Raw genomic sequence first — 24483 nt, forward strand, 5'->3', positions numbered from 1 at the left:
TTAAAAAATGCTCATGGATGGACCTTGAGCATATGCTAAGTACAATAAGCCAGACAAGTACCCTATGATATCATTTATATGTGGAATATAAAAATTCAAACATGTAATGAATCCTGATGGCACTCCCCCCACCCCCCAAAAAACAATGAGGGCATGGGTGATTCTATTCTGCAGCTGGGTTGACAGCCATTAAATTGAAAAATGATGAAGACTCTCCCCATTATTTAGTTTCTTCTCTATTTTAATTGTTACTACAAAGTTATGGCTTTAATCCACATGTCTTCTAAACTCCAAAACCATAACTAATGAATACACGACTACTTGCTATTTCTTGGATCTCAAAGGCATTAAATTCAGTGTCTATCTTTTTCCAGTGTTTCCCATCTCAGGCAATGACATACCTACCACTAAGCTCTAAACATCATCCTTCCAAACTTTCAGTTATTACCAGTTTTGTCTTAAGTCTTTCACCAAATCAACTTTTCTCCACCACTATTATTCCCACTATCTCTCTAGTCAAAGACTCTTGCAATAGTTTCACTGGTTTACCTCATCTATTCTTTACCTGATTTAACGTGCAGCCAAGCTTTCAGAAATGCTTTGACACTACACACACTTCAGTGATGCCACATCATTCCTGGGACAATCTTTAGTGTGATTTACAAGCCCTGCAGAGTCTTGGTCCTTGTCTGTTTCTTAAGTCCCACACACAGGCCATGTTCTTCACTCCCTACTTCAGCCAAATCAGTATTCTTCCTAATATGCTCCCTCATACCAAAAGGTCTTTTGTGCAAACCTCCCTTTGCTTAGAAGGTATTCCCCTTCCCTTTTCCCCAAGTTAAATCTTATTCCTTCTTCAGGACTCGGTGTAACTTAAGGAGTAAACTATTTTCTCAAGTTTTCCTATAAGTCACAGGTTTTTTGAAAGGTTTGTAAAAAATATACATGTATTCCTTATCTAACACTGAAAATAGCAACTGACTGGAATTGATATAACATGAAAATTCAAGAACTATTAGTGAAATATAAAAGAGAAACAAAGATACAAGACAAGACAGCATTGGAAACTATTTCTAATATCATTTACTTCTGGAATTAAAACTAGAAGACTGGGAAAATTCTGTCTATGAATCCTTTATTATTATTATTATTATTTGGTCGCACCACATAGCTTGCAGGGATCTTAGTTCCCTGCCCAGGGATCGAACCTGTGCCCCTGCAGTGGAAGTTCCGAGTCTTAAGCACTGGACCGCCAAGGAATTCCCTTACAAATCCTTTATTAAAAAGCTCCCTCTTTCACTAAATCAGGCCTTGACTGACTCCTATTAAGTTTTGTGTAGCACCTGATTAAAAGATGTTCCCAATAATCTTTTCTTTCAAATACTCTTCAAGAGACTCAATTAACTCAATGCAAGTGAGGATCAATGAACACAATCCTCTTTAAAATGTAAACATGTAAAAAAGAATATTAGGGAAACTAATAAAACCTCAAGCACAATTTTAATGGGGTCGCAGAAAGTGATCCTAGTAATGGTCATTTATTTCTTATATCGTTATTTCAATTGTTCAGAATTGCTACCTTCAACATAGACTGAATCCTACAGATGAGAAATCTGGGGTCTGATTTAACACCTGGCACACAAATCTTTATTGAAATCATAATTTGTTACTGTTTAAAAAGTACTCTATTACTTCAAAGCTAGTATGAAATATTTTTGCTGCAACCTAGAAACATTTTTACTTGATTAAAGTCTAGTAAGGTTAATAATCCTCTAAAATTAGACAAACATTTTCTGAATTTTAGACTTAAAAATAAAGCAGCCTAGAAATCTTTTAGGTTTCTAAATCCTAATTTAGTCACATATCATCTGCTTTAAAGACCATCAAAAGGCCAATACAAAAGAAAATGACCAGTATCTAGGAGGCTGGTTTAAAGATAAAATACAAACAGTACAATTTCTGTTATACTGCATATTGCAATTAGATATGAATTATTCACACCATACACAATGGTTAAAAAATTATAAATCAAACAAACAAGACAAACTGCAAAGTATTATAAAAACTGTGTTTTATTTTCAATACAAGATAAATACCATGCTCATTACTAGTGCAGTTTAAAGGCCAACAATGGCCATATAGCAAACTGCTGAACAGTCACCTAAATGCTAAAGAAAGAAAAGACAGAAAGTAAACATTAAACACAAAATTGCAATTACAAACATTTTAATAAAATGGGATAAGCTTTTTAATAGAAGCGAATATGGAAGTCTACTTCTCAGGGACACCAAAAAGATGTTTATTTGATCAAATATCACCTTACCTTTTGCACAGAAATCTTATTGTGAAGTCACCATAGAGTCAATAGCTAAAATTTTAAGACTTTCTTTGGCCTTCTGGTATTAGTCAAATTATTTACAAACCATGGTTCAGTAATGCATGTATACTGGTAATATGATACAGTTTTTTGTTAAGGGCTTTCGATTAAAAATTGTAAAACAACTTTGTAAGGCTGTACAAGGCTGTAAACTACTTTGCTAATATACCATGGAATGAAGAGGAAGAAGGAATAATAGACCTTTCTTTAAGGCTAAAGTCAATGTTATAGATGCATTCCTTAGAATACATTATGATTTACCCCAAAGGATCCTTTCCCATTAAATACCACCTGAGTACTACAATTTTCAAAGTAAAAAAATAAACACGAATTCACCATTTTAAAATAATTTAACTTACAGAAAGAATGCTGAGAAGTGTTACGCAGTAACAATGAGACAAAAAGAACACATCTTCAAAATGAAATGTTTTCACTAAATGCAGGGTCTGTCCAATTATGAAATTAATGTAAAACATTTACACCCATGGCGGAGTTTTAGGATACTCCCACAGGAAAAACTCTCCGTAGTATTTATTATCTGCAGATACCATTTCAAGATTTGTGTGACTTCAATTAAACTCCACCTAACATTTTAAAAAACTTCCATTACAATATGCTAATTAATATAGCAGGAAGTCTTTAAAATATTAACATCTGTCTATACCTAACCAAGTGTTTATATGTCCCATACAAAAACCATGGTAGCTGCATACTCAGAGTGAATGCCAACAACCTGAAATTTTAAAGAAATTGGTTAAGACAAACCTAAATCAATCTGAACAAGATACAACTGCCTGAATATTTTGAATATTCATAGAAATTCATATTGCTTCTTTCTAATACCAAGAAAGAAGAGTATAAGAACTTCCTCCCAGAAGCCTAGACATTTTAGACATTTTAACACATTTTCTATTTCAACTTACAATAAGATACTTTAATCCTGAATCTTTTGAGTTCTCTAAATCAAAAATCTCACATTACAAACATAAGGAATGCTATATGTAAGGCCACATCTTAATAAATTTATAATTTTTGGTTGAATATTTATTAAAAAATTAGTCTAAGGCTTCTAAGAGTCAAGTTGCTAAAAAATAAAATACACCAGTGTTTAAACTGAAGGTTAACGTAAAAAACAACACACACACACACTGTAAAAACAGAAAAATACTTTGCTACAAAAATCCCACTTAATATATTTTAGCACAAAAATGTCTAATGTGTACAATGGGTAAGCGTGCACTTAAAGTACATACAACTATGGGAAATATTACAGATGGCTATGGGATGCAAATGAACTTAATGAATAAAATTTAAAAGGCAGTTATCTGTAAAACAGCTAGGATCTCAATACTGTATTCTCAGTAAAGAAACAGAACATAAACTTCCTCTTAAAATAACAAGCTGAAGCTTAAAACACAAAAGTGAAGCCATCTTACAAGATACAGAAAACGCAATGATCATTCAGGTATGAAAACCAAAATGTCAGAGCGCGCCAACAGAAAGTCTTGTAGTAGCATCTCATTGTATAAAACAGTATGTATTTAGGTTATTGGCACATTTAAATACATAAGGGAAAGAAAGTCTTTACCCTTCCAACAAATTTTCCCCCTCACTACAACATGTTATACAACATTCATTAAAATCTCCATGTTTATTTTAAGAACTGACCTTAAACTAGTAGAAAACAAAGCAATATTCTCCACAGGAGAATTAACTGAAAGTAATACCTTAAGCTACAATCTATAAGTTTTTTGTGAACTCCAAATTGTAGTTAACTGCTTAAGAATATTCTAGGTAAATGGGCTAAACTATGATCATTAGCCACTGTAACTTACTCCGAATCTTGCTTATAAAAATTGACAAAATAAATACTTATAAATTTATACTGGAATATCCTTTCCAAAACCTATGTCCATTAACCAAAAGCAGCACATTCAATTCAAAGTACTGCTTCAAAAGCAATACCATTCAGGCGCTGCATCACTCATTCATAACTTTACTGGCTGAAAGGAATGTGATGGCATAGCACTAACAAGTGCTATGGTTTAAAATTAAATTCAGTTTTGTTTTCATATCCACTATAATTATTATTAAGAAGAAATGAAAAGATCTCTGGGACTCTTTTTTTGGTGTCTATGTAGAGATTTCTCTCTTTGGATTGTTTTTAAACATTTAAAAAAATTTTCAAATAACATCAGCCCATTAAAAAAAAAGGGATATGAAGAATAAAACATAGCTTGCATTTTCACCTTCATTGCTATATATTCATGTATCAGATAGAGAAAGACTTGGCAAAAACTGGTCAAATCAAAAAGTTATTCCCTTCTGATAACATTTATAATACACTAACAGCAAACAATTCTAGTACACTCACATTGTCTGCAACAAAAGTCACGTAATGAGATCAGCCAAGTAGGGAGAAGAGTGATATAGTATGAGCAATTAAAGGGTTCCACTGATTAAAAAAAAAAAAAAAAAAAATGAAAAGGTAAATGAAGGATTTAATTAGTACAAAATTTCCAGTTTTCATTTCAAGTTCAAGCACAGTTAAGATTTTTATGATCCCATTTTTAAATTGTTCAGAGAAAATTGTATCCTTATGGACATTTACTTACCTTTTAAGCTTACTATTAACTAATTCCCTTGTAATATATTTATGTCCATACTTCTTCGCATTACAGCATTGTAATATAAAAAAAATCTAAGAAATAAAACTAACAACATCTATACACAAAGCAAGAAAACTGATTTTGATACAACTCTCAAATGTTAAAAAGGCAACTGCATTTTCAACAAGATAGAACACTTAAAAAATCATTTCTGAGAGCAAACAGTTCTGACAAACACCAATGATTCCATGCACAAATACTCTAACCACAAAATGTTTTAAAAATAAAGCTGGCAATAATATGGATAATTTAAAACAGCTAATTCTGCAAGAACTGGTATGATGGTGGACAACATGAAAGTAAAGAACTGCAGTTCTCTGGAGGGCTTCTAAGGTTGCACTTACATAATATTTAGGGTGCCTAAACAAGCAACGTCCTAAAATTTGGCTATACGTTTAAAAAAAGAAAAAAAAGGAAGTGTATTATCAGAAGATCTCTCAAAGATAATCAGATTTTAAAAACATTAAAAAACATATTAACTTGCTTAAGGATTTTAACTCAAATTTCTGAAGTAATGATTCAGAATGAACTTTCTATAAAAATGTCTAATCAAATTGACACTCTGCCTATGCTAATTTTACAATTAAGAACACATGCTAGCCAGGTGCTTTTAATGTGGGCTTATATGCAAGGCAGGTTTGAAAAAAATCTTTGATTAGGTTAACTTTAGCATGAATTAATAGGTTGCATGGATACACAGAACTCCTTAAACTGTGGAGATCGGTACACCTATAATCTCCTATTACACATATAGGAGAATACAACCCAATGTTAATAAACATCACACCCTTCAGAAATCTATTTCCTGTAACTGGAAAATAAAACTAAGGCTTTCTTTACTCACATTTGTCTGCTGCACGGCTGCCTATATTTACGTTGCCCATGGCTTCAACAATAAACCATAAGCACTATCAATATAAAATAGCTAATAACTGCCACATCAAATCAGAACTGTCAAAATATTTCTTCAATGCTAGCAGTTTACAATTAAGCGTTTCAGTACACCTGTGTTGTAATTAAGCTGCATTACTGTAGCAAATCACGTGTGGGTTTTTACTAAAATGTTAAAACCACAAAATCTTTGTTGACCCCTAACACAATGACTGGGTTGTTATGTTGTGAAATTTCAGTTTTTACAAGTTTACATACCATTCAGCAAAGTCACAAGCTTAACTAGGTAAAAACAGCTAGAAAAGCAGAATATAGAAATATTAAATACCCATGTAATCACCTATTCTAATATCAAAATCAAGGGCAAGAGACACTTAATTAGTATGTTTAATTCACTGAACGCAAGATTAGATTGATGCATATCCAAAAATGCTATTGCAATGTTTTTTTAAAGGACAGTATAAATGTCATAGTAACATTATCTTTAGATATTGCTGAACACAAGACTTTCCCTGAGGTGTAAACATCAAATAACTTGAACAGCTTTACACATCAGCCCCATTAAACAGTTTATTACAACACTACATCTATTGTAATCAAAGTGGTGCTGTTTACAGACATTATCGTATGAACATTTTTAACAAGAACAAACTACTATAAAACAAGCATTTACTTGACGTTTTTTTCCAATTGCTTGCACATTATAATGGCCAAATGTATATAACCAGTAATAAAGTTGCAAAAGCTATAACTTTTTAAATCACACAGGTTTCCTTCAAATAAAACAGGTAAGCAACATAAAAAATAAAAGTAGAGCTACTGGTTACCATTTATGCAGATTTGCTTTATTCAGATCTATTCCTGTTCATTTTATCCATGAATCCTTACAGGTTCAGTTCAATCACAAGAAGCAAACTGCTGGACAAGCGTCATTTTTCCCCCATGAAGACTGTTTTGTCTTGGAAGGTGTTCCTCTTCCTTCAGCTGTAATGTGTCAAAATTTATGATGTAGATTTTGCTATTCCCCATAATACACAGAAAAATGCTGGCTTAACTATACATACACAAGTCGTGCATCTACTTCACTGTTATGTATTCTAACACAAAATAAGAATTAACTGAAACAGTAGCTGCCTTTGTGATGGAGAAAGGCTCCCAAATGTATGTGATTAAAACTGAGACATTCTGATTTCATTCTTCTTAAATATTATTGCCTTATAAATTTAATGACTGAAACGGAAATGAAAATGTAGCAGCTACTGTTTCTGTGAAGATGGAAACATTTATAAGTCATTTTCTAAAGTATGCGTACTACAAAAATAAATGGAAAAACACTTGGATGATTTTAATGTAAATATTATTCACCCACATAAATTCTATATAACTCATAAACAATTAAATGAGAACTGAATATAAATGCAATAAATTATTTTACAGATTAGTTGTATTTATTTGACATACAGGAACTTCTGCAAATGTTATAAATCAAACGGTCCTCCATGTTACAAAATTTATAAATATAAGCTCAGTATGCACATTTAAATAAATATGACATCCACGTACAAATCTTTAGACATATACAAATTTATAACATTACTGTCCCTCTATTCCACCTACACTGAAATATCTAATGTAAATATATAAACTAAGCCGAAACAAGCTAAATGGGAATCTACAATGATAAATTTCATTGAAAACTCACATAAAGAAATAAAACCCCAATAAATGAGATAACCTAAAGTTTCAGGAGTACATAAATGTGCAAACTTCAGGTAGAGGTTCACAAAAGAAACATTCAAGTAACGTGGATATAAGTGATCACTTGAAACACCAGATATTTAAAATATAAATTCCAAGAGAGTGTTTCAATAATATGATGTTAGAGGCAAAAGGGCACAATGTTTAGTGATAGTATTCCATAAAAGTAACTGAAAAATACTTTTTGCTCTACAATTAAGAGTAATTAATATTCTGTCACAACTATAAATCTTCTTCTATGTCCTTTCCTCCTCAATTAGGGTGTAAGCATCTTAAGAGCATCAGTACACATACGCATTCACATTGCCTAGCAGTAAAAACTTAAATTTTACAACTACAAAATGAAAAAGCAGATGTTATAATCCTGGACTTTTAAATAGTTTTTAATTTGCCCATATTTTTCAAATAGATACTTAAGCCATTTCTAATGTTACCTTTCATATATTTTATCTTATGCTGATAAAGCTTTTGGTGGAATTATTTCATGGAAAAAATCTAGAAAGGTAGCTTCACACATTTTATCTTTACTACTTTGCAATATACGTAAAAAAACTGGTATTGAAGTATTAAAGAGAGACAAGGCATATGTTCTAATCTGAAAAAATAGATTAATGGGAAATTCATAAATCTTATTGCAAAAAGATGTTTATCTCCCTAGTTATTTTATCATGCTGGAAGGGATTTAAATAAGAGGGAAAAATTAAGTCACAGTGAGCAAAACAAACATACCCAACCCTTCCAAAAAACATGGCATACTCTGCAATTTTGTATCACTCTAATGGAGAATTTTTACTATTTTTTAGGTAGAGAATCCTATTGTGAAATTACAACACGTATCTTTAGGATGAATGCACTTATCTTTTGTCTTATAGATAGATCTTTACTATTAATAAGTCTCTAATTTTCACCATACAGACAAAATCTGGGGGATAATCTGACAGCTTTTATTTCTATTTCTAAACACTTTACATTTATCCATTTGGAAATACAAAATTTTACAATCTCAAAAAAAAAAAAAGAAAAAGCAAATTTGAAGGCAATACAACCCATTTCCAATAACCCAATTCCATATTATAGTCTCAAGTTTCTAAGTAGAAATCTACATAAACACAGATATCAAAAAGAAGCTTAAAGTGACAAATACATTCAACGGTCATGTTTTCAGAATACCATGTGGTCAAATCTGTAATGTCAAAGCCACACAATTTCTTGCTTTAGCTATCAGTTATAGAAGGAAGATCTATGTAAGCAGTTGTTAAAAAAACTAAGACAGATGGAATCTATGGCTCTTTAATGAAGTATATAAAGTGAGCACTAAGTTAAAATTTCAATACAGAGAAGCACCTGCATTTTGAGATAATGCAAGATCAAGTCAATACTAACAACTCAAATTACAAGTGTTCCTATTAGAAGACTTATCCAAGCAAATTTACTGGTATCAGTTAATTCACCTTTCAGGTAGAAGATTCAAATATATATTAGATATGGATCTTTTACAGGTTTTCACATTAATACACTGAATAAGAAGGATTCTAATATAATTTTAGAGATATACTTTTATTAATGCAGTATAATAAAATTCACTTTTTTCTTAATGAGAGGAAAGGAGATGAAGTGGGCAAAAGAACTAGAAGTATCTAAATACAAGTGAACTCTTTAAAATCAAAATCCCTTCTTGCATTGACTAGAACATATTACAAAATCCTGTTTGTTGTAGATGTTTACAAAAAACTCCCTACTACCAAAACATTTCGTACTTTCATCTTTGCATCTCTGCAGATAGTACTTACCTCATTTTAACTAACGCATTTCATTACACTATAAAACATATACAGGATTGTTGCTCTAGGCAGTTCACTAAATAGTAGAAATAAACTTCACAGTTAAAGAATACCCAGCTTTGCCCAAAAAATCTGACAAAATGGACATTTCAAAATAAGCTGCTGTGTGATTTAGATTTCACTGTGAGAGTTAAAACATGCTACCACCAAGGCAAAGTAGTAAATTTGGACAGCATTTATGACACCCTTACTCCTTTTTTGGTTATTAGATTTCCTTTAAACAATGCTAACTATTCATTCAAATCATTATTTATTCAAAACAATCTAATTTACAAACTAGAACAATGGTAGTAAGTTTCACACTGAGATGAAGGTGAGAGATCAAGGTGACTCACATTGGCACTGATTTTTATTTTTTAAACAGGGAACATTAATCATTTGTAAACAAAACCATATTCTTAAACCACAGTGAGCAAAACACACACTATACATCCATTCTAGGATCACTTTTTACCCTCTTCTCACTTTAATTAACATAACTGTGTAGTCAGGCAGGTTTTGCAAATAATACTAAAAGCAAGGAAAATTAGAGTGAAAATAATGAAAGCTGGCGTATCCAGATGAAGCGGTTAGGGTATATGGGGAAACAATAAACACAGGGCTGGACAGTATTAGATCTCAGATGACTTAAGAGTTGCAGAAATAATTTTTAAATCTCATTACCACCCGTATCATTCATCAGATGATTAGAAGAATTTAATTTTCACATAAGACTCGAAGTAACATTAACTCTTGAGGAGATAAAAGCATCTTAACATTTACGCAAGAACTTTTGATTCTTTTGGCTTCCCCCTGCCAAATTAATGCAAAGCTATAAATTGAATAAGGAATGCAAAACACCCTAAATCTTGTGCAATGACAACAAAATCTAAGATCATGGTATTTGTGAAAGGAGAAAAGTAATCATACAGCAAAGGAAAGTATAGTTACTTAACCTATAGCCCGTATATGATGCTTAAAATCTAATCAAAGGAATGGATAATGATTTGAGAATGTAAACATCATGTGTCAGAGAGAGGAAAAGCATGAATAGAGTATTTAAAAAAATAATTTCAGTTCATTACTCTTCAGTATACAAAGAAAAGTGGAACTGTTAACAGAAATCGCTGAGTAGGGTTGTTCCCAGCAAGTAATAAGAGGAACACAAAAGAAAACAACTATGAAAACAAAATTATTTCTGTAAAAAGCATATAATCTTAAAACACTGAACTACTTTTGTTTTGCTCAGAGTGGTCTGAGAATAGAGGCAGAAATTACAGAATATGAAGCACAATATATTTACATGCTGAAATTTACAATACCGATATTCCCATTAAAATATTATATATTTGAACTTAGATATTCAATGCTTTTAGAAAAACTAATACATTTTTTAAATGAGAGAATGCAATTAACATTACCAACAGTTCAAACACACAAAAAAATTAAGATGGGACAGACATTAACAGCTTGCCAACATCATTTAAGTTTCCAGTTAAATTAAGAACTTGCCCTTTTAGCCATTCATCATCACTTTAATAATAGATTACATTATTGTTTTATTTGCATACAGACTTACTACTGACATTCACTTTAGCTTCCAAGTTACTCTTATTCCATTCAGTCCGTTTAAGATTTACATGAAAGTTCAAAAGGACTCATATTTTAAAACTTCTAAAAAAGGTCAATAGACCTCATTATGATGGTGATTAAATGTGCAGATATTTTTTATTTGCTCAAAAAAGTTTTTCACTCAGATATATTTAATCCCAGTCCCTACCCATTTATTCACATCTATGTTCACAATAAATACTGTTTGGTATAGCAAAGGTACAATATTCCAGGATAACAGAATTTTTTGCACTGGAAATGCTTATGTAAAATTTTGCTTGGATGAAGGCACATAACAATATTACAACTCAATTCTGATTAATGCACAAACAAAACATGGGAATTTTGGTATGGTACACATCAGTGATTAAGAAAAAATGTCAACAATAGTTTGCAAGTTAGGAATTCATAGTTAATGTCTGAACGTAATGAAACTCAAACCATGATATAGTTACGTGTACCCATTACCGGAATGTAATGTTAATTCAAAGTATTTAAAATTAACAATGGACCTTTCAGAAGGAGTTTACTTAACTATGCTAAAACCATTAAGAAGACTTGTTAATTAACTTTGGGTATAAACTGGCTCAGAATGCCCTTGATGGGCATATCCAATCTTGGAGATGACTGAAAATGTATGCAAGTTCCATTATCATGACTTCAGTAACTAGAAGCTTGTTGATAACTGACAAAGTCTAAATAAAAATATAAATTGAAGGACCTGTACCTTACTTTAAATGAAATGGCTGATATACGTTAAACATTTCCCTAAGTTGGCCACAATTCACCTTAAGCACTGATGGGCACTGAGAATTTTTTCATAAGATGGGATCAGATCTATAACTGGGGGGTGGGGTGGGCGGGAGTGGGAGAGGCAGAGGGCTACATCTTTAAAATTTAGTATTTAGTCTTACATGATACAACATTCAGTTCTTACATCCAAAAACAGTATCAATTTCAATAAGCTTAGTTTTAAAAATAAGAAGTTTTGCCTCATATTAAAATAATGTTTTGAGAATTATTTATGTTAAGTTCTATAATACAGTACATGGAGAACTATTTTAAAATTAAGGTTTTGATATATATTCAAAATGCATGGAAAAGTATTAAAACTTGCCTTTTTACTTCAAAAAGCCCTTAAAACTGTATAATGTAATAGGTTATTTGTGTACCATAAAAATAAGACTTACATGCTTATTTTCTAAGTAATATTACTTAAAAAGGATCTCGTTTGCTAAAATATATCTAAAGAAACTGTTATTTTGTCACAGAATTACATACAATCCTTTAATTTTGCCCATAACAATTTAAATACTAACAATTACCATAATTGAATTTTCAATATTTCCCAATTTTATTTTATGGAAAATAATCATGTAAAGAGTAATTACCAATAAGGGGTTTGTTTTAGCCTAATTTATTTTGGATATGCCACCAACATATGAAGAAAAAAAAAATCTGTTTACAGAATAACCTTTGTGTCACATGCACAAGCCTTATAGTGCCCTCTCCCCACTTTTCACATGAATAAACGCTGTTCACAAATATAAAAATAAAATTACACGTGAAAATGAAGTATAAACAGACAACTCTTCCCGCTTTATGAAAAATGTACACAATAGTTTTAAAATACAGAAAAAAAAGACACAATGATTATGGTTTATGAATGAAACATCAAAGAAAATTATTTCAAGGTTATTCTAACCTGGGATGTATGATTTGGTACAATTTAAAATTCTCTATATGGAATACCCTGAATCCATTTTAATTGAGTAACTTTCTTATCTTCTTTGCAAATTAAAGAATACTGTTTCTTTTCTTTTAAAAACAAAACCCAGATGGCAGGAAAAGTGTCTTCTAAAAAAAAAAAAAAAAAGTTTTTCTCAATGCTGAGAAACCACCCTCCTATATTCTTCCTGTATTATAAACTATTATACTGTCAGATTTTCTTTAAAATTTTTAGGGATAAATAAAGTTAGTTCAAGGAAAGAAACTTTATTTTTTGAAGTCCAAGCATACTATATATAGTATGAATTAACTCCCTATATTTTATATTTTAAATCACATGAAAACTATGTATGTGATTAAGAGAATTCCAATTTTTAGATTTTTAGAAGTAGACAATGAGTCCTCTTGATTATTTCTTAGGACCATTAACAACCTGAAACCTAAAAGCTGTAGCTCAAGCAAGCAACACAATATTTAAGGATAAGAGGTCAAAATGTTTACCTGTTATTACTCACCTGTCATTTATCTCAGATGTTTCCAGAAGATTAAATTCAGAACAAGTAGTTGAACCATGTAAAATGTGGGTATATACTGCATAAACAATAGCCTCGGAGTTATAATTACTATTAATAATACATATGTTAAATACAACAGGAACAAGGAATACCCACCTTCTAACGATGACGATACTCGCGCTCTCGGTCGCGCTCTCGATCGCGGTCCCGGTCCCGGTCCCGGTGTCTCTCTCGTTCTCTGCTTCTCTCTCTGTAATAATCATCATGACGATCTCTACTGCGGGATTTATGACGCCGACTCTTTTCTCGTGATCTACTATGATCCCTTTCTCTTGATCGTTCACGTCTTCTAAAAGAAATTACTGGATTAATGCTCTCCATAATTAGATAGCTTAAAAAGATATTCAATATTTTGGTGTTTAAAAATACCTACGGCAAAAAATAACTTATAAATCTAATTTAAACTAAAATATCCTGAACTGCCAATAATGATTTACTCACGTACAAGCATGAACTAGAAACCCCATTTTTAAAAACATTCACCCGGGACTTCCCTGGTGGTCCAACGGTTAAGACTCCTCGCTCCCAATGCAGGGGGGTCCTGGGTTTGATCCCTGGTCAGGGAACTAGATCCCGAATGCCACAACTAAAAATCGCATGTGCCGCAACTAAGACCCGGCGCAGCCAAATAAATAAAAATTGGGAACCAGACACACCATGGCAATACACCATATCATCTATTACATCTATTATAACTAGCAGCCTAAAACAGACATGTAGTATTTACTGAATGAAAAGCAGAAAGGTAAAGGAGAGAAAATTTCAAAGGACTTGTGTTTCAAGCTAAAGAACATACAGAAGGTAGTTTTTTAGACACAAAATTCATGAAATCACTCAATATATAATGAGACTTAAATACATAAAACTACCACCCATTAATACATGTTACCTAAACCTATATGTAAATATCAATTTTACATTTAAAACTAGCCAAAATATGGTTCATCATTAGTGTTACCCCACTAAGAAACTTCCTAATGAAATATATTCGTAGGTATGCTTGGGGGGTGGTGGTGCTGAGGGGCATGGTGGGAAGCAGAGAAGAAACTTAGTAAACATGACCACCAGAAAAGACTGAGATACTATTCTCATTTTTATTTAATAAAGAGAAATGTTTCATGAACTGCCTTTAAAAACAACAACAAAAAACAGGTACTTTAACCAGAGTATGTATCTTAGAAATCCTACTATTCTAAATTCTGAAATTCACAACAAGGAAATAACAACTGGCTATTAGTTTAATCTCTATTTTGTATTTCTGCACCAGACAGCTCAACTTAGCAAACATTATTAAGTGCTAAGCCTGTGATTAAAGTAGAAGTTATTATTCTGGACTTAAATAATTAAAAGAAGACTATATAAGATACGGTCTTCAGCTGTAACAAATGTGTTCAGGTCCAAACATCTTTATACTGGGTCAAAAAGGTAATAATCATAAAGTTGTGGACTATGACAAAGACAAGCTCTCTTTTCCTAACTTAATGAAGACAACTCTACCACTAGATAAAGTACACTAAAGACCTGAAAGTATCATGTCAAGGTTAAAGATCTACCTTTTGAAAATATGTAAAATTTCAAGGTTAGCAGTAATGCCAAAAAAAGGAACTGCCTAATCAAAATAAAAATACTAAGAAATAGATTATTAACTCCTTTGTTCAAGAAATATTTATTTAGCACCCAATCTGTACCAAGCACTGTTTCATCATTACAAATATTGTAGCGAACAAGACAGGTAAGGTCCTTTCCATCTTTCGATGTGTTCTAGTGAAAAAAAATGTGCATTAGTAACAAATAAGAATAGACTGTAGTAAGTATTATGAAAAATAAACAGAATGAACATGACAGAATAACCTGAGAGAAGACCCCTCTTAGCAAGTTAGATTGAGTTGAGGCATGAAGGATAAGGAGCCAGCTATTAGAGCCAGGGAAAAGGGACTCCCAGCAGAAGAAATACGAAGTACAAAAACAGCAAGGTGGGCATAAATACCAAGTACAAAAACAGTGAGGTGCGGCTTCCCTGGTGGCGCAGTGGTTGAGTCTGCCTGCCGATACAGGGGACATGGGTTTGTGCCCCAGTCCAGGAAGATCCCACATGCCGCGGAGCGGCTGGGCCTGTGAGCCATGGCCACTGAGCCTGCGCGTCCGCAGCCTGTGCTCCACAACGGGAGAGGCCACAACAGTGAGAGGTCCGCGTACCGCAAAAAACAAAACAGTGAGGTGGGCAAGTGCTTGATGTGTCAAGAAGAAAAGGGAGACCAATGTGGCGAGAGAACAGTGAGCCAGAGGAGAGGTACACAGTGAGGCTGAAAAGATAGGTAGAACTATATCACACAGCACTTCAATATTTACAGTCTTATTCTAAGAATAACTGGAAGCCACTGAAGGGTTTTAAGCAAGCAAACATCTAACATTTGATTTAGGGTTTAAACAAAAACAATAACAAGATCACACTAGCTGCTAAGTAAACAGTAATAAGTAAAATCAAAGTCCTATAAAGTCCCAAACACAGTATTTTTTCTATTTGCAAAGCAGCAGTTTTAAACAGACATGAGACAGGAAAGTTTTACCTTGATCCAGAACCATAAGACTTGGATTCAATTCCATGAAGGCAATCTTGCAAAGAGCTAATAAGAACTTTGCAACGATCATCAGCAGATACTTTGGATTGTTTAATTAAAGAAATTGCAGTTACCAATGTCTCAATAGCACTCCCATAATCACCTGTGAGTGGAAGGAGAGGGGCCGAAGTCAAATAAATTTTGTTTTCAAAATACCACCAAACCATTTGGGGCAACCATTTTACAAAAGGAATGCACTTTAAAATCACTACAGAAGATGTCTTAATTTTTCTCAGAGTTTCACCATTCTGAAAGGCTTTAATGTACATGAAGTTAACACCACTTGTTACTATTATAGCTGTGTGAAACACATAATCATTTAGTAAATATGAGAATAAATGAGCTGCCTTAAGGTCCCTGAGCCATTAAATGTCAGGGCTAATATTTAAATTTACACCTAAAATTTTTAAATTAGGAGTTTTTCCACTACACTGTGACATACAGTTCCCTTCAATGCCTTTTAAATAAAGTATAGGTAATGATTTGTAAATATAAAAATAACTACTACATGTAGATGACCCATCTTCAAGACTGTACTTTTTAGGTCATTCCTAATAACATAAATAAGAAATGTTAATACAGAAAGAAATATACAAACCAGCACTGGCATCAGACACAGCTCTTGAAATAGCACTGCTTGAGATTGCCCTATTTCTATTCATGATTTCTTCAAACTCAGCTTCACTCAATGGTGTTCTTGCAGTATCCATTTCCCTGTAAAATCGAAATAAACCTTAAATCATACTCAAAAGATTTTCTAAATTAGTCACAATAGTGTAAAGCAATTCAAATAATTGCTTTTGACAAGTGCCTTAGAGCTAATAGTTACTTTTTCAGATTGAAATGTGATCTTTTTCCTACGAAGAGAAGGTCTAAGCAAAATTCCCTTATCTTTCAGCTGAAATAAAGTAGCAACTTAGAAACCTCATCTTTCTGGAGGCCAGAAATTCTGTACTTACATAAGTATAATATACTATTTTTCAGAGTCATACAAAAACAGATATAATAAATTGTTCTGATGTCCCAACACATATGTATATCTAAACAAAAAATCCTGACTGCAAAAAATACAACCCTACACTATCAAGGGATGGAATTTGGTTTCATTTATATTTGGATCCTCTAGGTGCCAAGGCCCAATTCATAAGAGAAGGATAATAAATGTCTGTTGGACTAATAAAATTTCAGGAGGGAGAAGACTTTAGACTTATCTTGTTTGCCACTGAATCCCTAGAAGGATATCTGGCAAATAAAAGGCACTCAGTACCTGTAAATATTTGTTGGAAAAAAACAGTAAAATCCCAAGATTTTCTAAAGCTGCCGGACAACTTTAAAAATTGTGACTGCATGTGCAGTATAGGAAAAGGTAAACTTTTTGCCATCTTAGTTATTAGTTATTAGGTAGGATGTTGAACTGAGGTAAGCAGTAGCAGTTCATTCTAATGAAATGAGGAAACAGCTCATATAACCTTCTTCATGTTTATAAGGTATTATTGTTATTCCCAAAACTTTATAAACAGCCCAACCAAATCACAAGTTGTTCAAAATCCATGTATGATTTCAATTAATTTCTGTGACTCATACCCATCTGATCCCCTAAAAAAAAAAAAACCCACGCAAGATAATCAGTTTTCTCCAATTTTCAATTAAAAATTACTCAATAATAACTAAAAATATATACACAAATGTATTTTAAGAAAAACTGACACTGTAGAAATTCTATTATGTTAGAAAAAAGACATGAGATTCAAATTTTAAACTGTCAAACCAAACCACCTAACCCACCCCTATACACCGAGTGGACACTTAATAGGTAGTTGCTCACTGAAATTAAGCTGAACAGGAGAAAAGTTGTGCTACCTTCCTAGTTATAACGTTTTTCAAAAGAAAACGAAGCAATTTTGGCAGTCACATAAAGACACAAGCTCTATGGTAAATAACTGTCAGGAGACTTTGTTTACAACATCAAATTTATTTCCCTGGCCCTGTGCAACTGTATGGAATTAGGCAGATGCTCAAATCCATCCCTGCAGAACACTGTCAGACAAAACAAAATACAAAGTCATTCAACAGTGATAGTTAAAGAATATAAAATCAAATGATAAACTCAAAAGAAACTGAACGGGGCAAATTCAAGTAGTTCTTAGAGATTAATCTCCAGATTATGATTTGAGTATGGATAGCTTTAAAAGTATTTTGAAAGGGGGCTTAGGGATCACTTAGTTCCACCGTGACTTCCATGCAGCTTTTTTCTAAGGATTGCCATTAATCATTTTAATTTCCATAAAGTCTGTATTTTACAAGTCTTTGTCTACCCAAATATGCTTGTAAATTATTTAATGTTCCCATTTTAATTAAAAGTTAGTAATTCTGCTACTCAGGACTCCTGATAAGCATGAGATAATCAATAGTACCTATCTAATAAACTGACCTAATTCCTAAACCAATGAAGAAACTTTAGCATTCTATGTAATGTCATCAATGGTAAATGAGATTGACTTTAAAACCTTGAAAATAGCTTAAGGATCCCATTTGCTCGCTTAAATTATCTTTATTAACCTCTTTTAACTTAAAAATGATGAAAACAAAGTGACTTGCCCTAAAATCACATGGCTGTATAAGTGGCAGAGCTGGATTATTCCCAACCCCGTTCAGTATGTTTTTCACCATATCACACTGCTTCTTCTAAGAGAAAACAATACAAAAAATTATGTACCTGGAGAAAAGGTCATGATTTTTTTAAAACTTCACTGACAGAGAAAAATACCTTTTGCAGATCAAATACACCAAGTCTACTTTTATAGATACATACTAACTTACCTTCCAGGAGGCCCATAGTCACCCCTATCATATGGTGGAGGCCGGCCATATGGATCCGTTGGTGGTGGACCCCGGCTATCTGATGTAGGCATGCCGCTGTTAGTTGGTGGAGGAAAGAAAGCGGGGTTCACATGTGGAGCTGGTGGTGGGGCACCTGGAGGTGGTCCAGGAAGATGCGGAGGAGGAGCGAGTGTAAGGGGTGGCCCAAGAGGGCCAGGTGGGCGAGGTGGAAAGGGGCCTGGAGGTGGAGGTGGTCCCTGTTGTGGAGGTGGTGGACCAGGAGGGGGGCCGTAGCCTGGAACTGGAGGTGGAGGCCCAGGAGGAAGCGGACCCAATGGAGGCTGCCCAAAAGGTTGTCCAGGAAAAAGAACTGGTGGTGGAGGGCGATCTCCTCGATTAGGAGGCCCAGCTAAAGGAGGAGGCAGAACCTGACCAGGAGGTGGAGGACCTGGTGGACCGGGTGGGCCTGGAGGACCTAAGGGTGGACGTGGTGGAGTCTGTCCAGCTATAGAATAAAGGGGAGAGAGAGAGAGAGAGAGAGAGAGAGAGAGAGAGAGAGAGAGAGAGAGAGAGAGAGAGAAAAACACTTCAATAAGGCAGTTTGTCTTCACGCCAAAATTATACTTTTAAAGCGTAACTCATAGACCAAGACTCTTTCTCTTTAAATGCAACCCATATGGTAAATGCTACACTAACAATTACAAAGGTGAAGTTTATCCTTACACATTTAGCTAGCTCAATTTATGCTTAAGAAAAACTACTGAAACAAAAACTTTAATAGATTACATTGCTTAGAGATAGTTTCCATCTTTCAGCGTACACACACTTCTTACAGTGAAATCACCCACCTTATAGTCTACTCTGATGCCAAGCTAGAAAGTGAAACAAGGAAAAATGGTCTTGAAAGGATTTTTTAAGAGGTAAGAAAATAAGACGGATGTAAATATTCTATATATAAGTCAAGCAAGTTTGGAGAAAAATAAAGACCTTTTAGGCCAAAAATGGGTATTTCCTCTATGCTGTGCCCCATATGCCATGGAATCCTAGTTTCCAGGAACAAAGGCCGAGTTCCTTTAACAAGATGCTTGATCAAATTTCCTGGATTCCAAAAATAGCATAACAAGGAGAGTAAGTCACATTAATAATGCATTACTTGAAAAAGAGAGAAAAGGAAAAGAGGTATTAGGTAGACACATTTTATCCATGGTAATTTAAGAAAAATTTTACCTGGAAAAGGTGGAGGTGGCCCTCCTGGTCCTGCTGGCCCAGGAAATCTGTCCCCACCAGGAACAGCCCCTGGAAAACGGGCCCGTCCTCTACCACCTTGTGGAAAGGCTGCACGTGAACTGCCTCCCGGAGGACCAGCTTTACCTTCCCCAGACATTTGTCCTGACTGTGTAGCTGCAAATATCCAAATACTCATAAATAGCATTTATTAAAATAGCTGATACATAACCACTGTTAGATATCAGAAACAACTCTATTTCAAAGTTCATTTACACTATATACTAACTTGCAGATGCCTTGGGCCTGTCCAAACTACATGAGAAGTACCAGTTTAGGAAAACATTCATATCTATTTAAGCTCTTTTGAAGCCTCAAAAGATCCAGGCTTAAATGTATTTCCAATAAGCAAACATGAGTTACTTTCAAAAAACCAGTACTCTGCAGCGGCCAAGACCAAAATTCTCCAACAGAAATCTAAATGTCAGTAAGTATAAATCATTTAAATTTTGTAACATTCGTCAGTTGAGTGTTAAGTGCTAGAACATTGAAACAACCACTTGAATTTCTGTTAATTGCCTGATCATCCATTTATCTCTTTAAGTGATAACATTTGTAAGTGTATAATGGCAAATCTTCTCTATAGTCACTTTACTAAGTAGTGAAAGGTCTTGGTGCTAAGCAGAAAATCAACAAATACTTTCTGATTATCAATGGTTCCTCCTCCACCATAACAGACACCCACATAACTTTCCTTCAATCTAAGGATTAGAATGTAGTTTCATCCTTTTTTTACGATGGGAATGACAGGGCTACAGAACTTGCACACTGTTGTATAATGCTGGGTCTGTGACATCTAGAGAAAAACGGGAGTAGGTTCCCAGTACACGGGACCAGTCATAATCGGTAATTTAAATCAAATTCAAAGCATGGACTTTCTAAAATGGATTCTCCAATGAACTAAATACTAACTATAAATATTAAGATGACTTCTCCAATATAACATCTAACAAATGCTAGCAAGATTAGTTAAAATGTACAACTTTTAATAAAAGCCTTTGAGGGGTTGCTTACTTTTCCTGGACTGCATTTCAAATTGACTCAGGAACTGTTTATTGCATGGAGTTACAACAGGATTCTGACCATGAAGTTCTCTTTTAGGCAACAGATCCATTAACTTTTTTGAGGATGCTTCAGATCCAACACCAACAAGGGCAAACCTAAAAGATGTTTAAAGGGGTGTGGGTAGAAAGTGAGGAGGGATTAACTGTTATTACTCTTATTAAAAAGGAAATGGTCTGAATTTAATTTTACCTAAGAAAACGGAAAATATTTCTTAGAAATATACAAAGCTCACACTTTGATCTTTAACTTTTTTTAATAACAACACATCATACTACCTACTCACTTTAAGTGTATAGAATTCAGTGGTTTATTTTTTTTAGCATATTCAGAATTTTACAAACATCACCACAATCAATTTTAAAAACAATTTTCATCACTCAAAAAACTCCCCATAACTGTTAGCTGTCACTCCATTTCTTCCCATCCTCCAACCCTAATGAATCACTAATCCACATTCTGTCCCTACAGATTTGCCTATTCTGGACACTTCATATAAATGGAACTATACAGTATGTGGTCTTTTGTGATTGGCTTTTTCCACTAAGCGTAATGTTTTCAAGGTTTATGCATGTTGTAGCATGTGTCAGTGCTTAATTCCTTTTCATGGCTGAATAATATTTCATTATATGGATATACCACATTTCCCAAAAATTGACAGACATTTGGGTTGTTTCCACTTTTTTCATTATTATGAATAATGTCACCATGAAAAGATGCTCAATATCATTAGCCAACAGGGAAATGTAAATTAAAACCACAATGATACCATTTCACATTCACTAACCAAAAAGACAATTAACAAGTGCTGGTGAGGATGTGGAGAAAACTAGAACCCACATACACTGATGGAAAATGTAAAGTAGTGCAGCCACTTTGACAAACATCCCAGCAGCTCCTTAAAAGGTTAAATACAGAGTTAAAAATACAATCCAATAAATCTTCTCTCCTGGGAGTTCCCTGGTGGTCTGTCTAGTGGTTAGGACTTGGCGCTTTCATTGCCGTGGCCCAGGTTCAATCGCTGGTTGGAGAACTGAGATCCTGCAAGCCTCATGGCAGAAAAATAAATCTCCTCGTGTATACGTGTACCTAACAGAATTGCAAATACATGTTCACATAAATTGGTACATGAATATTCACAGGGGCATAATTTATAAGATAAAAAAGGAAACTATAAATATTTATAAATTTAACTTCTTTCACTAAATATTTGTCTGTCTATATGAAAGGGTGGTTCTGGAACAGTGCCAAATCATATGGGGACTACAGTGTAACCTATCTTTTTTTTCACATGCTATGCTGATGTTATTATTTACCAGTATTATTACAGAGTTCCCTGTTTACACAATTAACATATATAAATCAGGTATAATGTATTGGACCAATAATAAACTTCCCCCCAAACAAGACAAAAAAAGTTAATAGTGCAATTTAACCTATTGTTGGCTCCCAGAGAATTTGCACCTTAGAATGAAGAAGAAATGGGATGCTTAGTACACAGTTTCCACAGTCAGATCTCATCTCCATGTGCTTCTCAAAGTATGAGTAGCTCACTTTGCTTATGATAATCTATCTAGTGTTTAAAAATACAAAATTATTTTTCAAAATTAACATTTTATAAAACAGCCCCAAATTCAAGCTATTTAATCAAGTAGTAGCAGTGGTAGAAGATATAATAACAGTGTAACCTATTTAGATGAAAGAAACAATTTCCTTAAAAAAAAAAGAAAATATATGCTCATGCAAAAACTGGTATATGAATATTCATAGGGGTCTTATTCATAATAGCAAAAATGGAAACAACCCAAATGTCCGCCAAATGATGGATGGGATTTTTAAAATGTGGTGTATCCACATGGTGGAATATTATTTAGCTATAAAAAGAAATTAAGTACTGACACATGCTACAACATGATGAACCCTGAAAACATTATGCTAAGTGTAAGACGCTAGTCACATGGGACCACATTCTTTATGATACCATTTCAGAATAGGCAAATCCAGAGACAGATTGCTAATGCATATGGGATTTCCTTTGGGGGTGATTAAATATTCTGGAATTAGACAGTGGTAATGGTTGTATAACTTTATAAATAAACTAAAACCCACTGATTTGAAGACTTTATAATGATGAATTTTATAGTATGTGAATTATATCTCACTAGGAAAAATAAAGTTAAAATAGAAAAAAAAAATGAATGAGCGTCAACTCACAGGTATACAATATTCTAAATTATTCTCAGAAGGACTCTTAGGAGCCTTTTCTCCCTGGTATTCAAAATTGTCCTTTGGGACTTCCCCAGTGGCCCACTGAATAAGAGTCCGTGCTCCCAATGCAGGGGACCCAGGTTCGATCCCTAGTGGGGGAACTAGATCCCACACGCACGCCGCAACTAAGAAGCCTCCATGTCGCAACTAAGAAGCTGCCTACTGCAACTGAGTCTGCATGCTGCAACGAAGATTCCACATGTCACAACTAAGATCCAGCACAGCCAAAATTAATAAATAAATATTTTTTAAAAAACTAGATCCTTGGGGCTTCCCTGGTGGCACAGTGGTTGAGAGTCCGCCTGCAGATGCAGGGGACATGGGTTCGTGCCCCGGTCCGGGAAGATCCCACATGTTGCGGAGTGGCTGGGCCCGTGAGCCATGGCTGCTGAGCCTGTGCTCTGCAACGCGATAGGCCACAACAGTGAGAGGTCTGCGTACCGCTAAAAAAAAAAAAAAAAACTAGATCCTTGGGGTTCCTGGTGGTGCAGTGGTTGAGAGTCCGCCTGCCGATGCAGGGGACACGGGTTCGTGCCCCGGTCTGGGAAGATCCCACATGCCGCGGAGCAGCTGGGCCTGTGGGCCATGGCCGCTGAGCCTGCACATCCGGAGCCTGTGCTCCGCAACGGGAGAGGCCACACAGTGAGAGGCCCGCGTACCACAAAAAAAAAAAAAAAAAACTAGATCCTTGGTCAAAAAAGTCTGCTGTCTGATTCAAGATTATCTTGGGTCACAACATTTAGAAATAATTTAATTAATTCACTAATTTAACAAACATTTATTGAGCACCACCTCCTATATCCCAGGCACCATTCTAGGGTTAGGGATACAACAGTGAGCCAAGCTCTTATGGAGGTTACAATCTAAACCTAGTAGGAGACAAGACAATAAACGAGTAAAATACATCATAAGAAAAACTAAAACAAGGAAACAGTGATGGGGGCAGAAGGTCTTGCATAGGGTGGCCAGGGAAGGGAACTCAAGCAAAATCCTGAATGAAGT

General features: G+C 34.2%; 1 protein-coding gene across 6 annotated transcripts in view; it reads right to left on the reverse strand.

Annotated features, from left to right (window-relative positions):
- Positions 1-1808: 1808 nt before the first annotated feature.
- Positions 1809-24483, reverse strand: part of CPSF6 (cleavage and polyadenylation specific factor 6) — a 33941-nt gene continuing 11266 nt past the window's right edge. Inside the window, exons 4-11 of one of the 6 annotated variants that reach the window (XM_079938435.1) lie at positions 21166-21311; positions 20095-20268; positions 19855-19965; positions 18868-19372; positions 16646-16761; positions 15997-16150; positions 13526-13718; positions 1809-6921 (exon numbers count right to left, since the gene is read on the reverse strand). In XM_079938435.1, coding sequence (XP_079794561.1) covers positions 13529-13718; positions 15997-16150; positions 16646-16761; positions 18868-19372; positions 19855-19965; positions 20095-20268; positions 21166-21311 — 1396 coding nt within the window. In that variant the 3' untranslated portion in view covers positions 1809-6921; positions 13526-13528. Of the gene's footprint in view, positions 6922-12327; positions 12984-13011; positions 13446-13525; positions 13719-15996; positions 16151-16645; positions 16762-18867; positions 19373-19854; positions 19966-20094; positions 20269-21165; positions 21312-24483 lie in introns of those variants that run through there. The other 5 variants (XM_079938438.1, XM_079938437.1, XM_079938436.1 and 2 more) reach the window with 5 other exon arrangements.

Source organism: Stenella coeruleoalba (genome assembly GCF_951394435.1).
Source record: "Stenella coeruleoalba genome assembly, chromosome: 11".
Lineage (NCBI taxonomy): Eukaryota > Metazoa > Chordata > Mammalia > Artiodactyla > Delphinidae > Stenella > Stenella coeruleoalba.